Genomic DNA, 23,715 nt, shown 5'->3' on the forward strand with positions numbered 1-23,715 from the left:
TTTGTAGAGTTGTGATTTCCGCCTCATGGGATCACTTGACAGGAATAAGAGACAAGAATGTATGTCAAGAATCTTCTGTCTGGAACAAAATGAATGTTGGTTCCCTTTGAATCTTTGTTTCATAACAGATGATTTGAGATGAAATGAAAGCTATGGTCATTTTTGTGTGATTAAAATGAATTTCATAGTTAGAAATTTGTTAAACAAATGACATAGTATAATAGCAAAATTGAAAATTTCAAGTAGAACTTGAGATTATGAAACCCATAGGATTTGTGGTTTTCCTTATATACTTTCAGAACTGAACTTATATACACACACACACACACACACACACACCAGGGATTAAACCCAGAGGCACTGAGCCACAGCCTCAGCCCTTTTTTGTATTTTATTTAGAGACAGGGTCTCACTGAATTTCTTAGAGCCTCACTAAGGGGATCTCTCTGACAACCAAAGTGCAGGTGCAATTATCTTATTCTGTATTCTTTGATTCTAATTTATACCATCAATTTGTTAACATCTTTTGTAGTAAGGAGGGGAAATGTGCTACTATAGATCAATTGCTGAGGCTGGCTTTGAACTCGCCATCCTCTGCCTCAGCCTCCAAGTCACTGGGATTATAGGCATGTGCCACCATGCCTGGCAAAACTGAACTTTTTTGCTAGAAGTAATCAGTAGATTTATTAATAATTGTGAATCTAATTGAGAAAAAAAATCGCACATTAACAATCCCCCAAAGACTTAATAAAGTATATTTTACATTTAAAGAGTGCCCTTCCATTTACTTTCTAAAAACACAATCGACTATTTTTGAGAATTCCTACACTCATTGCATTTTCTATGTGTATCCAGAAATTTAACTCTACATAATCAGAAATTTGAATTTTTAATTTTTTAAAAGTCTTTGATATGCAGAGAAAGCAGGACTTCTACAAAATGTAAGCTGATGGCTTATACATAATTGAGGATACATTTCCATGGAGACATTCTCTTTCCACAATAACAATCTAGCTCTTTGCAGAAACTTTAAAAATGTTTTCTAGATGTTTTGCTTTATAGGCATTACAGTCCAGGCTGCTTTGATCAGCTAGTACATCCCAGAGAGGACTGTCATAACGTAGATCATAGTTAGTTTGGCAGTGGGATAGGAAGACCAGAAGAGGCTGTGATCTAAAAAGATGTGCCCATAGCAAGTGGAGAGAACAGGCACTAGGGAGAATGGATCTAGGTTGCAGAGGGCCATCTTCCATACAATGGAAGAAATTGGTTTCAGAAGGGTAAAGCAATGGCAGCTGGTAGAAAGGATAACATGAGGGGGGTCCAATATGAGATGGGCTAACCATCTAAAGAATGGATGGCATAATTCACAATAGACTATGGAACCAGTCTAGGGGTTCACCAGTAGATGATGGATTAAGAAAATGTGGTATATACACATAATGGAGTTTTATTCAGCCATAAGGAAGAATGAAATTATGTCATTTGCCAGGAAATGGATGGAACTTGAGGACATTATATTAAGTCAAATAAGCCAAACTCAGCAGGTCAAATATCATATGTTTTTCTCAGATGTGGAAGCTATAGAGGCAAAAGAAAAAGAAAGGTAGGAAGGGTCTCATGAAAATTGAAGGGAGACCAGAAGAGTAGAGGAAAGGGTAGAGGGAGGAGAAAGGGGAAATACTGGGGAACTCTATTGGCCAAATTAAATTATTATATTGTGTGCATGTATGAATATGTAACCATAAATCCTACTGTTATGTAGAATTATAACTCACCAATTAAAAGTAAGGAAAAAAGAAAATAAATCACTAAAAGAAGAAGAGAGAGTGTGCTGATGTGATATTTGGAAATATAAGAGCCAACATGTATTAAGAGCTTGGCAGTGTGCTAACTTCTCTACTTATTCAATCAATATTCTTTTTTTTAAAGAGAGAAAGAGAGAGAGTTTTTTTATATTTATTTTTCAGTTTTCGGTGAATACAACATCTTTATTTTATGTGGTGCTGAGGATCGAACCCAGCCCCCCGCACATGCCAGGCGAGCGCGTTGCCGCTTGAGCCACATCCCCAGCCCACAATCAATCTTCTTTAAAATGCTACAAAGCTGGTAATTTAGCATCCCAATTTTACCAATGAAGAAAGTGAGCTTCAGATAATATAACCAACTTATCCTAAGTGACATAGTTTCTAAGTGGTGAGACCGGAATTTGAACCAACATAGGGTTGGTGAGAGCCACACCTGACCATTCATTCCATCATGCTCTTCCACAGGCAGGACCCCATCCAGAGTAAGTGTACAGGAAATCAGGAGAGAGTAGACCCCAGCCTGAGTGCAGGGGCTGGATGTCAACCCTGGGAAGGAAGCTGTCAGAAAGAAGGCAAGTGGAGCCCTTGTCTTAGCTATGCAGAGTCCTAAGAAGTAAACAAGAGATGCAGGCATTGCTGTCAGACCTGGGTTAGAAGAGTTCAGCCAGAATCATACCAGTAGTAAATTTTCTAGATTCCACTGTAAATGATCCTTGGTGAGAACCAGGGTGATTAGCTGTGAGGAGGGGAGCTGCTGGAGATGGGCAGCCAGGAGGGGCCTCACACTAAAGAGGACAATGGTATAGGTTTTAAAATCAAAAGATCCTGAAGTGATCTGAGTGAACACTGTTCTCACATCAGCATTGATAACGTGCTGCTGATCTACTACCTGAGCAAATGTAAGTTTCTCACTCTCTGAAACTAAAGGACTCCTCCCCCTGATGATAACAGAAATAATTAACAATTACAATTCACAAACCATGTTATTTATGTACATTGCTCCATCAAGTTCTCACAACCACCTGGTAGATATAAAGTTATGTCTCTGTTGAATTTTACATTCTGAAGTCATCACAGAAGGTGAAAATTACTGCCAAAATTGCCCTTGAAAGTTCCTTAAATTATGCATAGAGTACAGTGTACATGGTTTTCTGTATATTATATCATTTTTACGCAGAACACAGCCAAATTTCCTTTCTGGGTAGAAATATTTACTTTGTTTGAAAATTAGATGAGATAGATTTCACTTAGTGGCTCTTCACATGAGAACTCTACATGTATATGTGTATGTGTATAAGAGTGGTTGGGTTATTTTATTTTTTTCTTAGTGTATTCAGTGATTTTCCAAATATGTAATGTATATGTAATCGGGTTCCATTCTCTTATTTTGCCCACTTTACAGATAAAGAAACTGATGAAGTAGTTAGTTTGTGCATGATTAAGTCTTTTTTTTTTTGAGCTATCATATATTGGTTTCATTTCCTCTTTCAAAATCATAAACATAAACTATTTTATTTTAAATTTTTTTTAATTTGTTCTACTTAGTCGTACATGACAACAGAATGCATTTCAATTCATCGTACACAAATGGAGGGGAAACATTTCAATTCTCTGGTTGTACATGATGTAGAGGTACACCATTTGTGCAATCGTACATACACCTAGGGTAATGAAGTCCATCTCATTACACAATCTTTCCTGTCCCCGTGCTCCCTCCCTCTCCTTTGCCCAATCTAAAGTTCCTCCATTCTTCCCATGCCCCCTCCATTATAGATCAGCATCTAATCATCAGAGAAAACATTTGACCTTTAGTTTTTTGGATTTGACTTACTCTGCTTAGCATGATATTCTCCAACTCCATCCATTTACCTGAAAATGCCATAATTTTGTTCTCTTTTAATGCTGAGTAATATTCCATTGTGTATATATATATACCAGTTTCTGTACCATTCATCTATTGTTTAGCTATTATGAATTCAGCTGCTATAAACATTGGTGTGGCTGTGTCACTATAGTATGCTGATTTTAAGTCCTTTGGGGATAGACCGAGGAGTGGGATAGCTGGGTAAATGGTAGTTCCATTCCAGGTTTTCTGAGGAATCTCCACACTGCTTTCCAAAGTGTTTGCAACAATTTGCATTCCCCCAGCAATGTACAAGTATATCTTTTCCCCCATATCCTTGCCAACATTTACTGTTACTTGTATTCTTGGTAATTGTCATTCTGACTAGACTGAGGTGAAATCTAGTGTAGTTTTAATTTGTATTTCTCTACTTGCTAAAAATGTTGAACTTTTTTTCATATATTTGTTGATCGCTTGTATATCTTCTTCTGAGAAGTGTCTGTTCAGTTCCTTAGCCCATTTTTTTTGATTGGGTTGTTTGGGTTTTTGTTTTGTTTTGGTTTGGTTTGGTTTTTTTTTTTTTGGGGGGGGGGTATTAAGTTTTTTGAGTTGTTTATATACCTGGGAGATTAGTGCTCTATCTGATGTGCATGTGGAAAAAATTTGCTCCCATACTGTAGACTCTATCTTCACCTCAATGATTGTTTCTTTTGCTGAGAAGAAGCTTCTCAGTTTGAACATAATGATCTATTAAGCCTAGGTTATACATTGCAAATCTTGGGTGGGATGTACTGCAGCCCAAGTCACTCCATAATGACCATCAGACCTGAAGGACAATGCAGTAGTTCCCTTTATTCATGGGGGATATGGTCCAGTACCCCTAATGGACACCTGAAACCATAGGTAGTCCCAAACCCTACATATAGTGTTTTCTCTAATACACACATTCCCGAGGTAAAGTTTAGTGTACAAATTAGACATAAGTGAGATTAATGACAGTAATGAATACTAGAATAGAAAAATTATAGCCATATACTGTAATAAAATTGCCAGCATCACTACTCTTGCATTTCAGGGCTATTATTAAGTAAAACTAGGATTGCCCGAACGCAGGCACCGTGATACCACAAGAGTCACTGTGATATCCAAGACAGCTAGGGAATGACTAGTGGGTAAACTGAAATATAGCATAGTTACACTGTCCAAGGGGATGATTCATGCCCTGGGTTGGATGGAGTGGGACAACATGAAATGTTATCGCTGCTGGAAGGCCATCCAATTTAAATTTATGAATTGTTTATTTCTGGAGTTTTCATATTTTCAGACTGTGGTTGACTACAGGGAACTGAAACCATGACAAGTGGAACCATGGAGAAAGTGGGGCCACTGTATATTCATGAGCTAGTACAATTTCAGACAGGCCAAGTCCCTGTGATCCATGCTCTGACGACCTTGCACAGTGGTGGCCTGGGATTTGGACTTGGGTATTACCCTGTGGCAGTATAGATGTGGCCTGCAATTGAGTATGACCTCACAACTGAGTTCTTCCTGTCTTCACTGAAACAGAAAAGATTTTTCTGATGCCTGCACCTGACCCTGGGGCACATGGATTCTGTCTTTTCTGAGTCAGATGGTTTAACTGTTGTTTTTAATTGCTGACTCACTTTAAAAATATATATGCTTAGAGTTTTATGGTTCTTTTCTGACACCTTAAAGATTTTATCATTTTCGGTAAATGTCTCATAAATCATTTGAGATTGACTAAGCAGCAGTATCTGAAGTGGATCCTTCCTTCTCTTCCTTACTTCATGTCTCCAACACTGTGGTTAGTAAATCTCCCCAGGCCTTTGGCCACATGTGTCATATCACCCACCCAATCCCCATGTGATTCCAACCATTTGTTGCCTTTTCTTATTTATTTGTGCTGACTTTAACGTCTCAGAAGCATTTGTTTTCCATTCTCATTGGTTAAAAAAAGATGGAGACAGAGAATGATGGTCAGCAGTTTGGCTTAGTAAGAACCTCAGAAAATCTTCCCCCATGAGCACAATGAGAACCCAGGCAAAAACAGTGACGGTAACTCTTAAAGAACTCTGAAAATTAACAAAAGGCTTGTAAAACTCAGGAGTTTGTAGTCAAGAAACAATTGAGGATCAGCAAAAACAGTGAGCTTTGTGGTATTGTAACTTAACTTATTTCCATCCTGAGTTTTAAATTCACAAAGAAGGACAGGGGGTTTAGAATAGTAAAAAAAAAAAAAAAAAAAAAAAAAAAAAAAAAATCTTGAAAAAGAATGAGAAATCACACTCATCCCAATTTCAAAACTTGCTATAAAGTTAGAGTATAAGACTATGTGGTACTAGCACAGGGATAAATAGAAGTGAGATTCCAGAAATAAACTCTTTACCTGTGCTCAATTCAAGAAAATTCAATGGGGAAAAATTAATTCAGAATAGATCAAGGACCTAATATAAAAGCTAAAACTATAAAACTCTTAGAAGAAAACACAGGTGTTAACTTTCATAATCTTAAATTAGAAAATAGTTTCTTAGGTATGACACCAAAAGTAAAAAAGAACAACATAAAGTCAAAAAATTGAACTTCATCAAGATTTAAAAAAAAAATTGTATTTCAAAGGACATGATTAAGAAGATGAAAAGACAAACTGTGGAATGGGAGAAACAGTAGTAGATAGTATATGTGATAAGATCTAATGTCCAGAGTATATAAAACTTCTTATAACTCAACAGTACAGAAACAACCCAGTTCTAAAAACAGACAAACGATCTGAATAAACCTTTCCCCAAAGGAAATAAACAAATATTCAATAATCACATAAGAGATGTTCTACATTATTAATCATTAGAGAAATGCAGATAAAAAATATGATTAGATACTACTTTACATCTACCTGAATGACAAGAGAATGAGGTGGAAAAGTGTGGGTGAACATGTGGAGAATTGTGAACACTGAAACATTGCTGGAGGATTGTCAGTGGTGTCACCATTTGAGAAAGGTCACAGAGTTACTTCATGACCTAACAAGTCCACTCCTAGGCAAATGACTAAAAACTTGTGACACATATTAATATTCATAATAGCCAAAAGATGGAACAACCCAAAATGTCCATCAGCACCCAAAAGGATAAATTGTGATATCTAAAAAAGTAGAATGTTTTTAAGTCTCAAAAAAAAATGAAATTATGAGGGTTGGGGGTGCAGCTCAGTGGTAGAGCTTTTACCTAGAGTAAAGGCCCTAGGTTCAATCCTCAGGTACCATGGAGCAGGGATGGGAAAAAGGACTAAAATTCTGATACATGATGTGACATAGATAAATGTTGAAAACTTTCTATGTGAAAGAAACCAGCCAAAAAAGAACACATATTTTATTATTCTATTTACATAAAATTTCCAGAATAGCAAATTCACAAAGAAAAAGTAAATTGGTGGTTTCTAGTTGCAGGGAAGAGAGAGAACGAGGATTGCTTACTAATGAATATAGGGTTTGTTTGGAAGTGATAAAAATGTTCTGGAAATAGATTGTGAAGACGATCACACAATTTTGTTTATACTAAAAACCACTGAATTCTATTAAAAGAGTGAATTTATGGCGTATGAATTATGTCTAAAATTAACTTCCAAGTGTCAATGTCATTAGGATGAAATAAATGAAATAGTTCATGAATATTTCAATATTTATTAACTCATTCTGGCAAGATGATTGGCTGTTGTGGATTGTATGCTATAAACATGGGTATGTATGTATCACTGTAGTAAGATACCTTTAATTCTTCAGGATAAATACCAAGGAGTTGTACAACTGGGTCATATGGTGATTCCATTCCTAGTTTTTCAGAGAAACTCCATGCGGATTTCCACAGTGGTCGTACTAATTTACAATCCCACCCGCAATGTAAAAATATTCCTTTTTCTCCACATCTTCTCCATCATTTATTATTGTTTGTATTTTTGATGACTGCTAAGTCTTTTGGTAAGAGATCATTAGCATATGCTTATAGTAAAATACAATGTAGAGACAAAATTTTTTAATGCCACTCACTAAAAAGTTCAGATAATCACCAACAGATGGATTTTATAAACCTGCTATAAAACACTTTTGCGTATGTTTGAGTTTTATCTTTAAATAGAATCATTCTCTCCCTCCTTTATATGCCTTCACTTTCTTTAATAGATAAGAGGTGCCTAGAAAATGAGCCCTGTTTCTGTCTAAGATATTCTAAGTCAGTGGTTCTCAAACTGTGGTTCCCATATCAACACTTCTCAAAAATTCTATCAGTGAGAAATGCAGTACCACCCGAACCTTCTGGATAGGAAGCACAGGGGTTGGGGAGAGACAGCGAGTTGTATTTGAACAAACCCTCCAAGTGACTCCAAGCTCAAGTTTGAGAATCACTGCTTCAAAATGATTTGCTTCCTTTCCGAATGGGGAAAAGAAGAAAGGAGCATGTTATAGTTTGAATCTAGAATGTCCTTGAAATGTTCATGTGTTGAAGGCTTGGTCCCTAGCTGGTGGCACTGTTGGAGGTGGTGGAAACTTTAGTCAGAAGAAGTGGGTCGCTGGGGGTGTGCTCTTGGAGGGGTGTATTGGAACCCCAGCCCCTTTCTCTTTCTCTTTGCTTCCTGGCCACCACAAGGTGAGCAGAGCTGCTCTACCATGAACTCTCCTCCATGATATTCTGCCTGGCCCAGAAACCACATGGCCAACTGTGGACTGACACCTCTGAAACCATGAACCAAAGTAAATCCTTCCCCTATTAAGCTGTTTATCTCAGGGTATTTTGTCACAGCAATGAAAAGCAAACTGACACAGAGTGGGAAAACATGAGAAACGGGGAAGTACCCAGGAGAATTGGGCCTCAAGGGCAGCAAAGTTGGTTTTAATGTGAATGTGGATAGGACACAGACATTCTTTGTTCCTTTCCTCTTTTATACCCCATTTCCTAACTCTCTACTTCCTCAGCAAAGGTTTGAAGAACTCTCTAGATCTCCCCCATCCCACCTACACCCCACTGCACTACACACTTGCTTAAAGTCCCTTCTGGGACATTAGCAAAGAGTGGGGAAAGGGGGATGGCACTTATGCACTCTTTCATGTTACAATGAAGCGGTTTATTTTTTTTAAAAATCCCTAACTTGGTACTTTAAAACTCAATAGCCCCTCTGTTCATAAATGTGTATGACACACTTAGAATAGCACCTGGTTCCTAGCAAGGGTTCATTGCACACAGGAGGCAGTAGTGGTTGCAATGGCTGCAAGGACTAAATTTCTCCACAGAGGGTGCTTGTGTTGGCACTAGAAGCTGTTGCCATTTGCATCAAGTGGGTGTTTCCTAGGTTAAGAAGATGGCAAGCTGGAGATAGACTCCATCTTGGAGCACTACAGCCTGGTAATCAAGACTCCCTGAAGACACAGCCCTGTGTCCTGCACATGAGGCTGATCATCCACTGAGCTGCTGCTGGCTTGTCAGTACTGGCCACAGAAGCAGGGAGCCTGGCTGGGATCAGCACCTGGGGCATGGGAGGAGAGGCTGAAGAACACTGAGATAAAGAGGCATTTCAGGGCCTTTCTAGTAAGAGTTTAGTTTGGGGGTGGGGGTAGCCACAAGGTAGAAAACAGCACAGCATGCTTAATGCTGGCCACAAATGGGGGAACCTCTGAGCAAACACGAGAGTCTGCACACCAGAAAGGCAGGGGATCCCCCAAAGACCCACAGACAACGGCATCACTGGTATAGGAAGCCAGGTGGCCAGAGTGGGGACTGGAAGACACAAGTTAGCCTTCAATGCCCTTCTTTCCCCCTTCATAGGAATACTGTTCCGTATCCTGGGGCAGTTAGCAAGCTATCACTTTAAAATGCCAGGAGGACAGAGGAAGAGAAGAAGAAGAAGGAAAAAGGAACAGAGAGAGAGAGAAAGTGGGAAAGGAGAAGGACAGGGGAAGGGGAGGAAGACAGAAAAGAGGAAGAAAAGGGGAAAGATGAGGAAGGGTGAGGGAAAGAGGGGACAGAGGAGAGGGATATGAAGAGTGGGAGTCATACCCCTCTCCTCTGTCCCATATATATGTATATTAATAACAAAAACACATGATATAATAGTTATCTATTAAGTTACATATTTATTATTCTATTAATTACATATATAATAATAACATGTTACTACATGATATAACATCACACACACACACACACACACACACACACATATATATATATATATATATATATATATGTCTTACACTGAATTTTTTCCTTCCAAGGTCGCAAGACCCAGGTTGAGGTTATCAAATCATTTTAGTCTGCTATAATGATTCAAGTTAAATGCAAACTAAGTCATGAAGGGTGAAGGGTGCTATGGAAGCAGCAGGCTGAGTCCACCAAGTTATTCTAACTCCAGTCTCAGAGGTTCCACCTGCTTCTGCTCCTCTGGACTTCACGTCCCTTTAGCCTGCACATGCACAGCATATGGAAACCGAGGAGGTGAACGCAATGAGCTAAGTGGATGTGGTATGAAATCGTGAAAGGCAACAGGCACTTGACCTCAATGTCAGGAATTAATAGGAAGTGATAGGGATTAGGGCAAAATGAAGAGCATACGCCACCCCTGAAAAGGCAGACCAGGAAGCTCCAGCCTGGTGTCATCTTGGGAGAAAGTGGCCTCAGTGTTGCCAGACTATCTAGCTGTTTTCCCAAGAGGCCAGACACAGATCCTGTGTTCAGGGCACTCCTAGAGAACTGATGAAACGCATCTATCTGCGGGCTCTATCTGTCCACAGATTTACTGGACAGCAGTTGGGTCTATTTCCAAATTGCAAACAGAAGATTGATCCCTTGCCTGTCTTCCTCTTTCTTCCCAGGCCATTATGTTTATGTGGATGCCTCCTTTGCCAGGCAGGGAGAGAAAGCTGTGCTGCTCAGCTCTGACTTACAGGCAGAGGAGTGGAGCTGTCTCCGCTTGGTCTACCAGATAACCGCGGCTCCAGGGCCTCCATCACATCCCAGCCAGCTGAACCTCTATGTGAGATTCGAGGATGAAAGCTTTGACCGCTTGCTTTGGTCAGCTAAGAAACCTTCAGACAGCTGGCTCATAGCCAGCCTGGATTTGCCAAACAGTTCCAAGAAATTCAAGGTGAGTGGCATTTAGGGGAAAGATTTGGGGATTATGATATATACTTTATGCTAATGAGATCTTATAAAACTTCTGCCATTGAGGCTACTTATATCATGGAAGATTAGTAGTTATGTAAACTAATATTTTCTTTATTCCTTAAAAGAGCTTCTTTCCAGATTTCCTCCCATTTATTTAAATGAGACTTCTATGATAACTAAATGGTGTCTAAGCTAACCTCTTCAATAAACAGATTTTTTCCAGTAGGCTTTAGGGAGTATTCTTAGTTCTTGTCATTTTGTTTCATCCTTCTAAATTGTATATGGTATATATTTATGTTATCTTCCCAGAGGCGAAGTTGCTACAAATTTGAATAAGACATTAACCATGATAAAAGGAAAAATGAAAGCACTTTAAAAGAAAGATATTTACAAGTCATCTTCTGTTTCCTTTTCAAAGAAGAAAATTGTTCCATATGAAGTTCTGGAAAAGGAAGGCATATAGTTAAGAAGTCAGGTGTGGACTGGAGTCAGGAAGTAGAGGGGAATCTGACACACTTGGCCATGAAGTGTGGTAGTCAGTGAATCACCGAGGACACAATGAAGCCTTCATGAAAATGTTCTTCATTCCTAATCTGTCTTTCACTTTCCAATGCTATCCTTCCTTTTCTTTGAAAAGTTTTGAAGTACTGTACCCCCATATCTCTGTCTGCTTGGAGTTCCTTCCCACCAGGCAGTATTGAAGGAAGGAGTCAATACTGGGGGGTCCAGTTTCCTATTTCATACTATCTTCCCAAAGTTATCAAATCCCAGATCTACCACATACTTACAAAATACCAGGTTAAAACCACAGAAGAAAAAGCAATTACTTTCAGAAGCAGGACCAAACATGAACTGTAACATTCCTGAAAATCATTCACTAAATTTTCATGCTTCTATTTTCTCTTTGTATAAAATTCTCAAATTTAGTGGAGACCCTAAGCAACTTAGTGAGACCCTGTCTCAAAATAAAAAATAAAAAGGGCTGGGGATGTGGCATGTGGCTCACTAGTTGAGTACCTCTGGGTTTAATCCTGGTTTTAAAAAAAAAACTCAAATTTTTTCATCAGTATAGAAACTAGAAGTGATGTATGAGCGTCCTCTGTCTCGTGGAGATATCTCTTACCACTGTCAAATTTGTGCTTCCCACCTTCTCCTCCAAGGGATTTCTCCTCCAAGGAATTTTTCCTGGGTCCTCTGCTCCCTATTTCTATTTTTAGAATGGATTTTCCCCGGGACACAAGCTGTCCTATCTACAACCAATTGGTGCTACTACAAGCACTGGAGAAGGTAGTGGTTGGGATAAATTAAAACAGCTGATTCTTTGCCCACCTCAAGGTTCTGAATATATATGTTCTCTCTCTCTCTCTCTTTCTCTCTCTCTCTCTCTCTCTCTCTCTCTCTCCTAATGAAGTCCATCGTGAGATTCATATCCAATAGCAAAGAGCTAAGACTAGCAATTCTGTTTGCCTTGCACTGCTGAACAGCTCCTGACTAACAACTGAAATACTGAACAGGGAACATGATATTCTGAAGTCTAACTCCCCTTCTTCCCCATGTGTTGTGCAGATTTTAATAGAAGGCATCCTAGGACAGGGAAACACAACCAGCATTGCACTCTTTGAAATCAAGATGACAACTGGCTACTGTATTGGTAAGTTTCATTTTCATTGCATCAGAACACAAATCTTTTTCTAAAATCTACTGTTGCCAGAAAGCACTGAATCAATCTAAAGACCAAGCTGCATACTGCATAGTAGTTTAAATTCTGTTAGGTTTCCCTGAATGCTACACATTGTTTCTCTGTCTTCAGCAGAGGAAGGCTTATTAGCATTTGCCTGGACTGGCTGGATTCATGAAAGAAAAGTAGATGCAGCAACTGGGTGACCTCAGCATTGCCACCCTAACCTCAACATATTCTAATAAAAATAATTCTGGATTGCTGTAAATTCTGCTTTTTGTAGCCTTTCCCTGAAAAACAGGCATTGTATGCCTCCTTCCCTCCATTCCTGTCTTGGCACACAGTGCCACATCTTAGTAATCATGGTGGCCACTTAGATTCCACTTGAACAGCATTGGGTAGCCTCTTAAATGCCAGATTCTGAAAGGTTGCAAGGAGAGGACAGTCCCTGCCCTAAGGTTTGCTTACCTTTTATTTGTTGGCCATGGACAATCTCTCTATATATAATAAACATATCCAGAAAAGGACAAGCCACGCTTTGGCAGTGCTGGGAGGAAGGAAAGAGCTGTCTCTGGACAGATCTCTTAGGGAAGAAAGGACGGGGCATGTCCAGGCAAAGGCCAGAGGCAGAGAAGTTGGTTTGAAGCAAGAATCTGTACTGCTCAGGGATTTCATTAAGGAAGAGTCTGGATTCTGGATAAGGAGTTTGGAGTCACTAAATTATTTGGTTAGGAGACACTAAAAGTCAGTCAGCAGGGCACGGGTGTGAAACTGTGATTTTCAGTTCATGATTCTGGCTGCCACTTAGACAATGAGATGGAGACAAGCAAAGCCTGTAGGAGCTGGCAAAACCCCCAGGAAGCAATTGTGACCTTACAAAGGAGACATACTGAAGTCTTAAATTGGGGGTTAGCAGTGCGAAAGGAAAACATTCATAGAACTGAGAGGTTTTTCAGCACTGATAGTTCTCGAAGTCTTTTTGAACATGCAGGGGAAAGGAGTGAAGCCTTCACTAATTCCCCAAAGTCTCCCACTTCTCCATTTTAAACTTAAATGACATTTCTAAAGCAACGGAAGGAAAACAGACTGGGAAAGTGAGTCCTTTCTGAAGATAAAGAGAATTTAGTCCCAGGCTCCTTTCCTTGAGCCTCCATCCAGGCAGCATCCCCTGCCAGTCAGCCTGGGGCTTGGACTACAGAGACCAGCAGACTCACCTGTGGAGCGCCACCTGCTGGTTTTTCCAACTCAATGCACCCTCAGCCTCTGTTTTTATCACTGGTAAAATGGGGATAAAAATGAGATCATGAATGTGAGGCCATTGGTGTAGTGCTAGGCACTCAAGAAGAAATGTATGTTGCTTTTCTTCAAATGATTTGGTGGCCTCCTGGTTTTTTTTTAAACACAAGAGATGACACTATTTTATCTCATTAAACTTTATGTCACTCTCTTTGTACCTCTTCTCTTGGCTCCTCATCTGTAAAATGAGATTAATAATAGTGTTTACTTCATGGACCTGTTCTGGGATTAAGTTAATTCATATAAAATGCTTAGGATAGCACTTGGTACAGAGGGATAGTTTGCTTTTTATTGTTTTCTATGGTAGCCTTTGGCACTGGCTGTTGGGCATTGGTTAGCAGACTGTGCCATGGAAAAGTTGAAAATAAATCTTAAAATTTTTAAATGTTTGCTAATGTAAAAACACATTTACAACTACATGAGCTAAGATCCATGCAGGAAAGTTGAAACAGAGGGAACACTCAACCTCATCAGGAGAGTTCATCAAAGAGACCCTAATGTGTGAATAGTAAATGAAACCAGGAAAGATCACTCTTTGACCTGGGACTAGTAACTTGGGTAGCTCAGGGGCTGCTTTCCTATTTAGGTCTGTGGGGGCAATGGAGAAGAAATAACAAGAACATGGAGACAAAAGCTGTATGGTGAGGGCTACTAGACAATGGCTGTGCCCTCAGTAAAGGGATCATGGCCACCTGGCAGGGACAAAGCCAGGAGACTAAACCACTGATGTCATGCTCCTTCCATCCTCCACTAGACAAATCCAACTGGAAGCCTGGAAGCATGGGAACCCATTGATATAGTCCAGATAGGTCAGCCTCTGCAGAGTAGAGCAGGTGGAGAAGGGCAGGTGGGCCGTGGGGGTTGGCCAACACAATCATGCTTCATATTTTTAATTGCAGGATTATTAGGGCATATAGAGGCACTTGTCTATGAATTTCTTGTCCCCACTGGAGGAGTCTGTCCATTGGAAACAATTTATAGTAAACATATGAATGCTACTTAAAGGGAGCTCTTTATTTTCTTTCTCTTCTCCACTCAGGAGCTGCAGAAGGGGCCTAGAACCTAGAATATGCCTGCCCTGCCTATCCTGACTGTGTTCTTAGTAATAAGAAAAACAGGGGATTTTAGCATCTAGGAAACATGCCCCTCAGTTCTGGGCATTTTGTTCACCATCAGTAGAGAACGGGATAGAGGGCTAGGCCACCAGATTCAGAAAGGGTGATGAACAAAATTTCTGGAGCTGAGAGCAGAACCCTAAATATTCATTAAAATAGATATGACTGCAGCTAGGGGTGGACCCAGTGGTAGAGTACATGCTGAAGGGTCCTAGGTTCAAACCCTGGGGCCAATGAATTAATTATTTTATTTAATTAACAGAGATGACTGACAAAAATGGCCAGCTTATGCCCAGCACTGGCCACACTTACAACAAGCCTATGTGGTGGGAACATTTTCCCCAGTTCACATGTGGAGAAACAGGCTAAGAGAGGTCATTCAGCAAACCCCCTAGCTAGTAAATGGAAGGTCCACAATTCAAAGTGGCAGGGATGAGTTAGAGTCTTCATTCACTGTAAGTTCTTGCTTCTTGGCTAATATTGTCATGGAGTCCTGGTACAAATGTTCCAGGGAGCAGAGGAATGTATCAGGCCAACTCTGCAGTATGGGCATGCCCAAGTATGACTATGTGTTCATGACACACGTTTTTATTTCTCTTTGACCAGAGTGTGACTTTGAAGAAAATCATCTCTGTGGCTTTGTGAACCGCTGGAATCCCAATGTGAACTGGTTTGTTGGAGGAGGAACTATTCGGAACTCCCACTCCATTCTCCCACAGGATCACACCTTCAAGAATGAACTGGGTGAGCAGGAGAAATATGGAGTCCTTTTCCCCTGGGCGAACTTTTCTGCCATCTCTTCCCACCCGCTGCATTGACCTGACTCTGGCTTCTATCAGCAGACTAGGTACTGGGGGCCCTGATGGAAGAGTAGGGTAGAATACAGAGTTAGATAGAGACCATCTGTAGGCATGGGCTCCACAACCAAGAAAAAGCCCCCCCCCCCCCCCAGTCGACCTGGTCTTGCCGATTTTCCACATTTCCCATTATGTTTTATTTTCTTATCTATTTGTTGCTTTAATAGTCCTTGTTTTTAAAGACAAGGTTGAAATAATCCCAGGTTCCTTTTCACTAAAAATAGACAGAAGGATGAAAGAACTTCCCAAATGACAGTGAGGTGAGCCAATACTGGTGATTAATGCTGAATGTGGTGTGCAACAGGGCCCCCTGGTGGCTAAGTAAGCTGAGATTATCATCAGAGGACTGGATCAGGACAAGGGTTTATTTTTGTGGGTTATCACTGCTCTCCCCTGGACCCTGGTAAACCTTGGAAGAGTTTAAGTTTCCCTTCAGTTGCCAGAAATTTCCATCCTCAACTCTAAGGTCTTCTCCAAAAAAGTGAGAAGATTCTGGTGGTTGGCTTTTCAACCAAAGCAAGAACAGGAATTTTGGTTCTGCTGTGAACAGTGGCATTTTCTATCTGAATACTGAGGTGATCTATTCACTCCCCAATAAATTGCTCATGACAACAGCATGTGCCCAGGCCTGAAGACATGACAAATTTTTATGGTCCTTTCTGTTTTCTCTCAGTCACTGTAGAATCTTTTCATCTGTGTTTGTTCTTTTATCTTTTTTTTCCTTTTTTTTTTAAATCTGAATTTCCTTTTTTCATCTGAATATTTTTAAGCATGTGTCCAACTTCTTTTCTAAGGTGCCCATGCTGCAGCTTACCTTGACTCTGGACAATCTTCATTTTGACCTTATTATTCTCTTTGCTTTCATTCTAAGTCCTTCTTTATATCTAGAGTTTCAGATTCAGTATCCAGGAAGATATAATAATAAGTGATGTGTGGGCCGGGTGAGGACTAAAGAGCAAAGAGGATGCAAGCCCAGGTTGCCAGATCCTTTTATTTTTCAAGACATCGGGAAGAAAGGATTTTTATGTGAGATTTCTCAAATTTTTAAAAATTGGTGAATATTTTCTTTAAAAAAAAAAACACTATATGGGCTGATTTTAAAAACTGACCAATATCTACTTTGTAGCTTTATTTAACAAGTTTCCTTCTCTCACCCCCAACATCTAGGCTTCTTACAACAAATACTTGTAAGTAACCATGTAAAAATACTGGAGTCTTATGGGGATTGTCTGTTTAAGACAACCCCGACTTTAGATCTGGATTTTCATCTATTTTACCTTTACTATTAGTACTATAAGGAAAATGACAAAATGATGGTTTTCCAGGCATCTTCCCAGCTGCCAGGAATATGCATTCAAGAAAGAGAAAGAGAGTTCTACCACAAATGAATGGTCACGCCAGGTTGTATGTCCAGTGCTGTAAGAGTGGTCCTCTCCCCCGCACCAAAAAAAGAGAGGTGCTAGAATACAGAGATAAATCCCTCACTGCTTGGATGGCATCTAAGTCATGATAAGGAAGTAAACTGCATTTGAAGGGTGGGTGTGATTTTGACAGGCAGAGACGAGCTTGCAGGAGCAACAACGGTAATGTCAACTACAAGGAATAAACGGGAGAAAGACAAGACTGAGAAAGCAGTGTAGGGGCCAATTCTAAAAGGCCTTGAATGCCAGGAAGGGGATTTCACCTTCATTCTATTGACAATTGGAGGTCTGTGAACAGGGGAGAGATCCCTCCCTATTTTTAGGTATATTTAGGTAGATCAACCTGAAGGAGGGTGTCTCAGAAGGCAGAGGACAAACACCCAGAACAAGATTTCAAAAGAGTGCCCCAGAAACTGTTTCTTTAGATATAGCTAGGCTCACTTATGTAAGGCACTGAGATAAAAGGAAAAACGTTTTACTTCTTACTTTTAAAAATAACATTTAGCACTTTTGAAACAATGACAAAAGATTGGGTTTTCCTATGTGTAGTCCATACTTTGGCCCTAAAGACACACAGCTCATCTCTGTCTATGCCCTTGCCAGGATGTAAATGAGTGTTCTGCGTAAAGGATAATCTGTAAAAGGAAAATCTGTCATGGCAGAGTGGTCCACAAATCTGCATGGATGATTGGGTTAACTCAACGTAGCAAAATGCCATTCCTTTAAACCTGTGTCTAAAGGAAAAAAGCAACTAACATTTCTCACAGTTTTGAAAAAGCTTTTCTTTTTCAGATGACTTTTTCTTCATGTATGGAAATAGCCCTGTTTCGATATTGTTTTTCTGTCATATCTGAATAATCTAGTACAAGGAGTAGAAAGGATCTTGAAAAACGAGTAGATTAAGATTGGAATCATTTTTCATTTTGTTATCACAGCTACACAAAAGTGCAATTTCAAATAACAGGGACATGTTCAAGACCTTTCACAAATTACTTAAAGATTAGGTCCTAAGTCAAACCCTCTGGGTGACCAATGCCTTGGCTTAGTGATTACTTATTCAATGCACCATTTTTTAATCCTCAATCCTTCTCCCAGCTCAGAATAAATATATATTTCTTTGGAGAAACAACAGACCAACTGTCTAGTGTCAAATCATCCATTTGACTCTATGACCTGAATACAATCCATCCTTTAAAGAATTTAATAGTCCTGGTGCTTATTTTCTGGCCACAGAACATTCTGGTCATATTTGTGTCAATGAGGGTTACGGAAAGCACACTAGGCTGGGAGTCAGAGTGCTTGTGCTCCAGGCCTAGTCGTTAGAGCACTGTATGACCTTGAGCAATCCCTTGACTTCTTAGTCTCCAACAGCCTGTTTGCAAATGAGGCAGTTGAATTCAGTGTTCTCCAAGATGCTTTTGAGTTCTAGAATTTTACTCTTTCCTCTTTGCCTAATGCTATATACATCAAAATCCCCAAATTCACCACCCACTGAGATCTATTTCAAAAATGTATTCCATCTCTCCTGAATACCTATAAGCACATTGCACTTGACATTAGGAAAAAAAAAAAAAAAGAACTAAAGGGAGTAAGGGGTGAGAAAAAGAGGATATCAAGATATCTAATATCTTGATCAGAAAGCATAGTGGCATTCTCATCCCTGAGGAGCACAAAGACTTGCTGATAGGGGACTGTCACCCCTCCACCGAACTTGCCTCTATCTCCATCTCTTGCTTCCTCTCTCCATTCCTCCTCCCCCTCTTCATTTTCCCATCTTTTCCTCCTTGGCTATTTTAAAGCACCTCCCAAAAGCAGGTGACTTTGCCTACTGGCATTGCTCAGTCCCCTAATGTCAATTTTGAGGGGAAAAGAAGCAGCTGATCCTAGGGCTGAAGGGAAGAAGCCTAAAGAGAGCTCCCATTGCCCTTTCTGCTGCACACAGAATTGCATAGTCAGGCCAAGCAGAGCCTGGACATCAGAAAGAGGCTTCTTTATTGATAATTCAGTTTATATATTTCAGGCATTCTTGCATACTTTGGTGATGTGAAAATAGTCACCAACCTCAAAGAAATATGGAAACCAACTTTTCTAAAATGCTCTTCCTCAGAATACCAGTTTTTGTGGATACTAATCTTTATATGAAGGAAGAAGGACAATATATGGTCAGATAAACTGGGGAAATTCTAAGTTTAAAACAGCTAAACAGTTTTCTTTATTTCAGGATGTCTTGTGCCTTTCATGTATTCTGTGCTAATGTATGCTATAGCATTTCTTAAATTCCTTGAATATCAAAATGCTAGATAAACATACACAGTAACATGTGACTAACAGAGGCATGAAATAAATGATATAGGCCCACGGGGGGGGGGGGGGGGGGACGGAACAACAACGACAAAAAAAAAAAAGGATTGCCTCAATTTGGGGGCTTAGGAAAGGCTTTCTAGANGATATTTTTCCCATTCATTAGAAAACAGCTCTCTCATCTCTCTCTCTCTCTCTCTCTCTCTCTCTCTCTCTCTCTCTCATGCACACAAGTGCGCGCACACACATACACACACAAACACACACACCTGGACTCCCAGGTAAGTTTTTCTCATATTACATATATAAAGGGAGTGGGATGGAGAAGTGGCAGAATAGGGGCTAAAAATATAAATTCTAAAGACTCTTACTTGAAGAACTATGGCCATGTGACTTAAAGATTGGCTCAAGATCACTCTTTAAAAAAAAAAAAGTAGAAAGAAAGAAATATTCCAATGCTCAAAAAGGATAGAGGTGGCCTCTCTTATTTCATTTGCCTTCTCCTGGTTATATTGATTTTCCCTGAGCTCTATCAATTTGGGTGGCAAAGTAAAGATTAAATGGTTCAGATGTCTGCCTGCAGCAGCAGATTTTGCTCTATATGAACTCATCTCATGATCATTCATGTACTAGAAACAGCTCATGCTTTTTACCTTCAGGTTAAAAACTGGAGCAATAGAGCAGGGGCAAGGAGAGCTGGGCACCTGCTCAGGGACATCAGCACTGCAGAGGGGTTGAGGGAGGCCTTTCTAGCAGGACACCGGTCTTTGTGTGGCAGGAAAGGGAACAGTGAATGTAATATCTACAAAACACACTGTAGATATGAGTTTCCTTTCATTTGCCTTGTGTGTTTTTAACAGTTTGTCCCAAAAGGTGAGTCACAATTTTTAAATGAATACTATGTCCCCAAGTTCTTGTCAAATGATAGAACCAGATAAGATACACAGTAAGAGTTGTAGTGGGACTTCTCCATAATACTGGAGGGGATGAGATTTTATCCTGGTTCTTTTTTTCCTTTACTCAATTCTGATTCATCACACATGGGTTTCTTTGTTTGTTAATATTTTATGAAGTGAAAAAAAAAATCTTTCAGGAGGTAACCTATTGACAGCTCAGATCATTACTGTTTCTACAAGTCTTAGCAAAAAGATGATAAATGCTAGAAAAATAATAAGGGAAACTCATTTCTTTGCCGAAATTTTTAAATCAAGTCTGCTCAGGGAGTTACTCTGAAAGGAGTCAGACAAGGTAAGGTCTAAAATAAGGCTAGAATTATTTTATTCTGTCAGAGACCATGAGAGGATGGATCATGTCTCCATAAGTCCGGACACTTTTTTCTCATTTTGGTCTGGATTGAGCTCCAGAGACATGTTAACAGGACCTGTTCGTTCGCTCTGTGCATTGATCAATTTGGGTCGTGGCATAAGCCCTCAGGGAGGAGCAGCTTTACTCACTTCCCCAGCCTTGCCTAGGTGTAGGCTCTGCTGGAGCCCCTCCCCCTCCCAGGAGGACTTACCATGGTTTCTAGGCATTTTCACAGATTCACAGGAAGCCTCATTTTCAAGGATTAAATTCAGTCAAACTTAAAATGCACAAAACTGAAAGAAGGGGTCAGAGACAAAAGTATTGCTTCCCTGGTGCTATTTAATCTGGAGTTAAGGCCCTTCACACTGCTGGTGGTCAAATTCTGGACACTTCTCCCATGGCCAATGAGAATCCCACTTTACAGTTTCCAGACGGCAATGATGTACTCTCTAGCAGGCCATCTAGGAATCCACTTCAGTTCCTGTGAGTGATGGGACAGGCCACCAGCCCCTTTCTATGGGAGTTACCATGCTGGCAGACGGTCTTCTTGATAAGAGTCCTTCCAAGGTACTCTAGCCTAGCTACCTTCTAACTTGCCCACTTAAGCAAAGGGAAAATGCAATATCTTTGCACCATCAAATTCTAGAAGTGGAGCTCATTGGCAACAAAAATCCTTTCTCTTCACTCTGTCCCCACAGGTCCCTGCAGTCAGCTTATTGCCTTTAGCTGTGTGCAATCCTGGGTCAGACACTTGTCTCTGTACACTGTGAACTCCAGTTTTTAACTGATCGACTTCTCTCAAGCGCTCTGATCACCTTCATCTCAAGCCCAAAGTAGCTGCAGAGGCTAGGAAATTCTGCACATACAGGAAAGGATGAGGCTAGGTGACAGTATCCCTCCTTCACCCCATCTGTGACTGGTTCCCTTAAGCTTCCTCCCTGCATCAGGGTAAGAAAGGGAAAGCTAGTCCCTTCTTCTCCCTTGAAAGATCAAAGTGAAGCAGAGCAAGTCAACTATGTGACAACTCTTTTCAAAGAAACCCCATCCCCAATCTCTCTGATCCATCTTTTCACTTCTCATATATACAGGTTGGAAGGGAGAGACGGGTTAAAATTGGTAGGGTAGTCTTAGTACCAGGTGCTGCCACTTAGCATATTGATGGTCTGTCACCCCTCTTTAGAAAATAGAGGTTTGTCTCTTCCATCGTTCTCAGCCAGAGGTCTTAATAGAGACCAGAAGTTCCTCTTACTTTACATTTATGTGATCCTTGAAATCTGTGTGGAAAGGACTACAGTCCAACTCTATGATAGTAAAAATTTCCCAAACCCATCAAACTAAAGAGTCATGAACATAAATAACTGTTGGATTTATGGAGCAGGAAAATAGGCATGTCTTTGGGTGCTGTCTGCTCACCATGGTGGCAGACCAGTGCATATTTCTATCTGGCATGTGTTTCTTCAAACCAAGTTGTCTCCCTCATCAGGGAGGTGGCTTGTCCAGACAGCAAGTGACCGTGAAACAGACAAAGCAACTGGAGTACAAATGTGGCCAACAGAACCAAATCACAGCTGAGTTAACGGATGCCTTTGGCATCATGGCCAAACCACGGGCAATCTTTAGGGAATACTGGTGAGCCACGCTGTTTGAAATTAAATGTTTAGGAACTGCCCTCAAAGTTCTTTTTCTAATTCAAGAGAAAATGGCTGACTACAAGCAGCTGCTGGTTCCACTTGAAAAGTTTAGCTAATCCAGAGGCCTGTTGCAAGAGAGGAAGGAAAGTCCTCTTCAGAAGCGATTGTACATGTATCATCACTCAGTCCGAATCCCAAGGGGACCTGGGCTTTGCCTGGCAATATTGAGAACTGTAATATTTTAGCTGAAATTTGAAGTTGTTTTTTCCCTAGAAACTTCAGGCTTCTTGTATATAACCCAGAATCCGGAAATAATATAATGACTTCCAATCTGACTATTGAAATGTAGCACAGATTTCCTTGGAGTAGCAATAAACTTTTGGATTCTTAATCCTATTCGGAACCCAATTGTTCCCCTATCCAGAATCTTTCATTTTTAAGGTTTTAATTCTTTAAGATCCCTCATCTCAGGATCCCACAATAATTTGGTTGATTATAGGATCTTGTCAACTTAAAGCCCATATACTCCAGTCTCATATCTAAAGTAGTTTCATCCAACTCAAATCTTGAGCTTACAAAAATTGTGCCTCCTAGAGGTTCTGGAAGCTCAAGCCTTAGCTTCATTGACCTCAGAAGGAAAATTCCCAGAACACCATACCCTGGACAATATTTCCCAAGAACTCCAGGCTGCCTTCTGTATTCTCCTTCAAAAGAAGCACAAATGCCATCTGCACCCACCCAACCACTGGCTGCTCCCCTCAGAGCAGATTGTACAGATGATACACTCCCAGGGCTACTGCTGACCCTCCAGCCTGGACTCCTGGGGCAGATATCTGAATGGTGCCTTGAGAATCCCCTTCACCCTTTCAACAGAGGTGATGAGCAGCTTTGTGCTTCCCAGTGAGAAAATTAGTGTTATTCAGATTGTCAGTAATTAGTACCCAACTCTAGCAACATATGAACGATGGAAAGGAAAGGAGGCCAACAGAATGTGGTCTAGACTAGTGGTTCCATGTGAGACTTGGTGTTAGCAGTCTTGGGCTGATTCCCGGCAGTCTCTCTGACTCACATTGGGCAGGTCACATTATGTTTACTGGATGCTTTTTAGATCAGAAATGTGATTGTGGTTCACTTGGCCTCACATCAGGAGTGTGAGTTGTTAATGGGGCACTTCAACTGCACATTCAGGATAAAATATTGTCCACACAGCAGGTGAATAACTGTGTTTAAAAAAGACTATCAGATATCTGTTAGCTACAAGGCAGAGGAATTTATAAAAGGGCTGGAGGTGAGG

General features: G+C 40.3%; 1 protein-coding gene across 1 annotated transcript in view; it reads left to right on the top strand.

Moving 5' to 3' along the window:
- Positions 1-23,715, top strand: part of Mamdc2 (MAM domain containing 2) — a 153,875-nt gene that overhangs the window by 60,707 nt on the left and 69,453 nt on the right. Inside the window, exons 3-5 of the mRNA XM_015492912.2 lie at positions 10,526-10,797; positions 12,384-12,468; positions 15,513-15,650. Of these exons, the coding sequence (XP_015348398.1) occupies positions 10,526-10,797; positions 12,384-12,468; positions 15,513-15,650 (495 nt within the window). The remainder of the gene's footprint in view (positions 1-10,525; positions 10,798-12,383; positions 12,469-15,512; positions 15,651-23,715) is intronic.

The sequence above is a fragment of the Marmota marmota genome, unplaced genomic scaffold (assembly GCF_001458135.2).
Source record: "Marmota marmota marmota unplaced genomic scaffold, marMar, whole genome shotgun sequence".
Classification (NCBI taxonomy): Eukaryota; Metazoa; Chordata; class Mammalia; order Rodentia; family Sciuridae; genus Marmota; species Marmota marmota.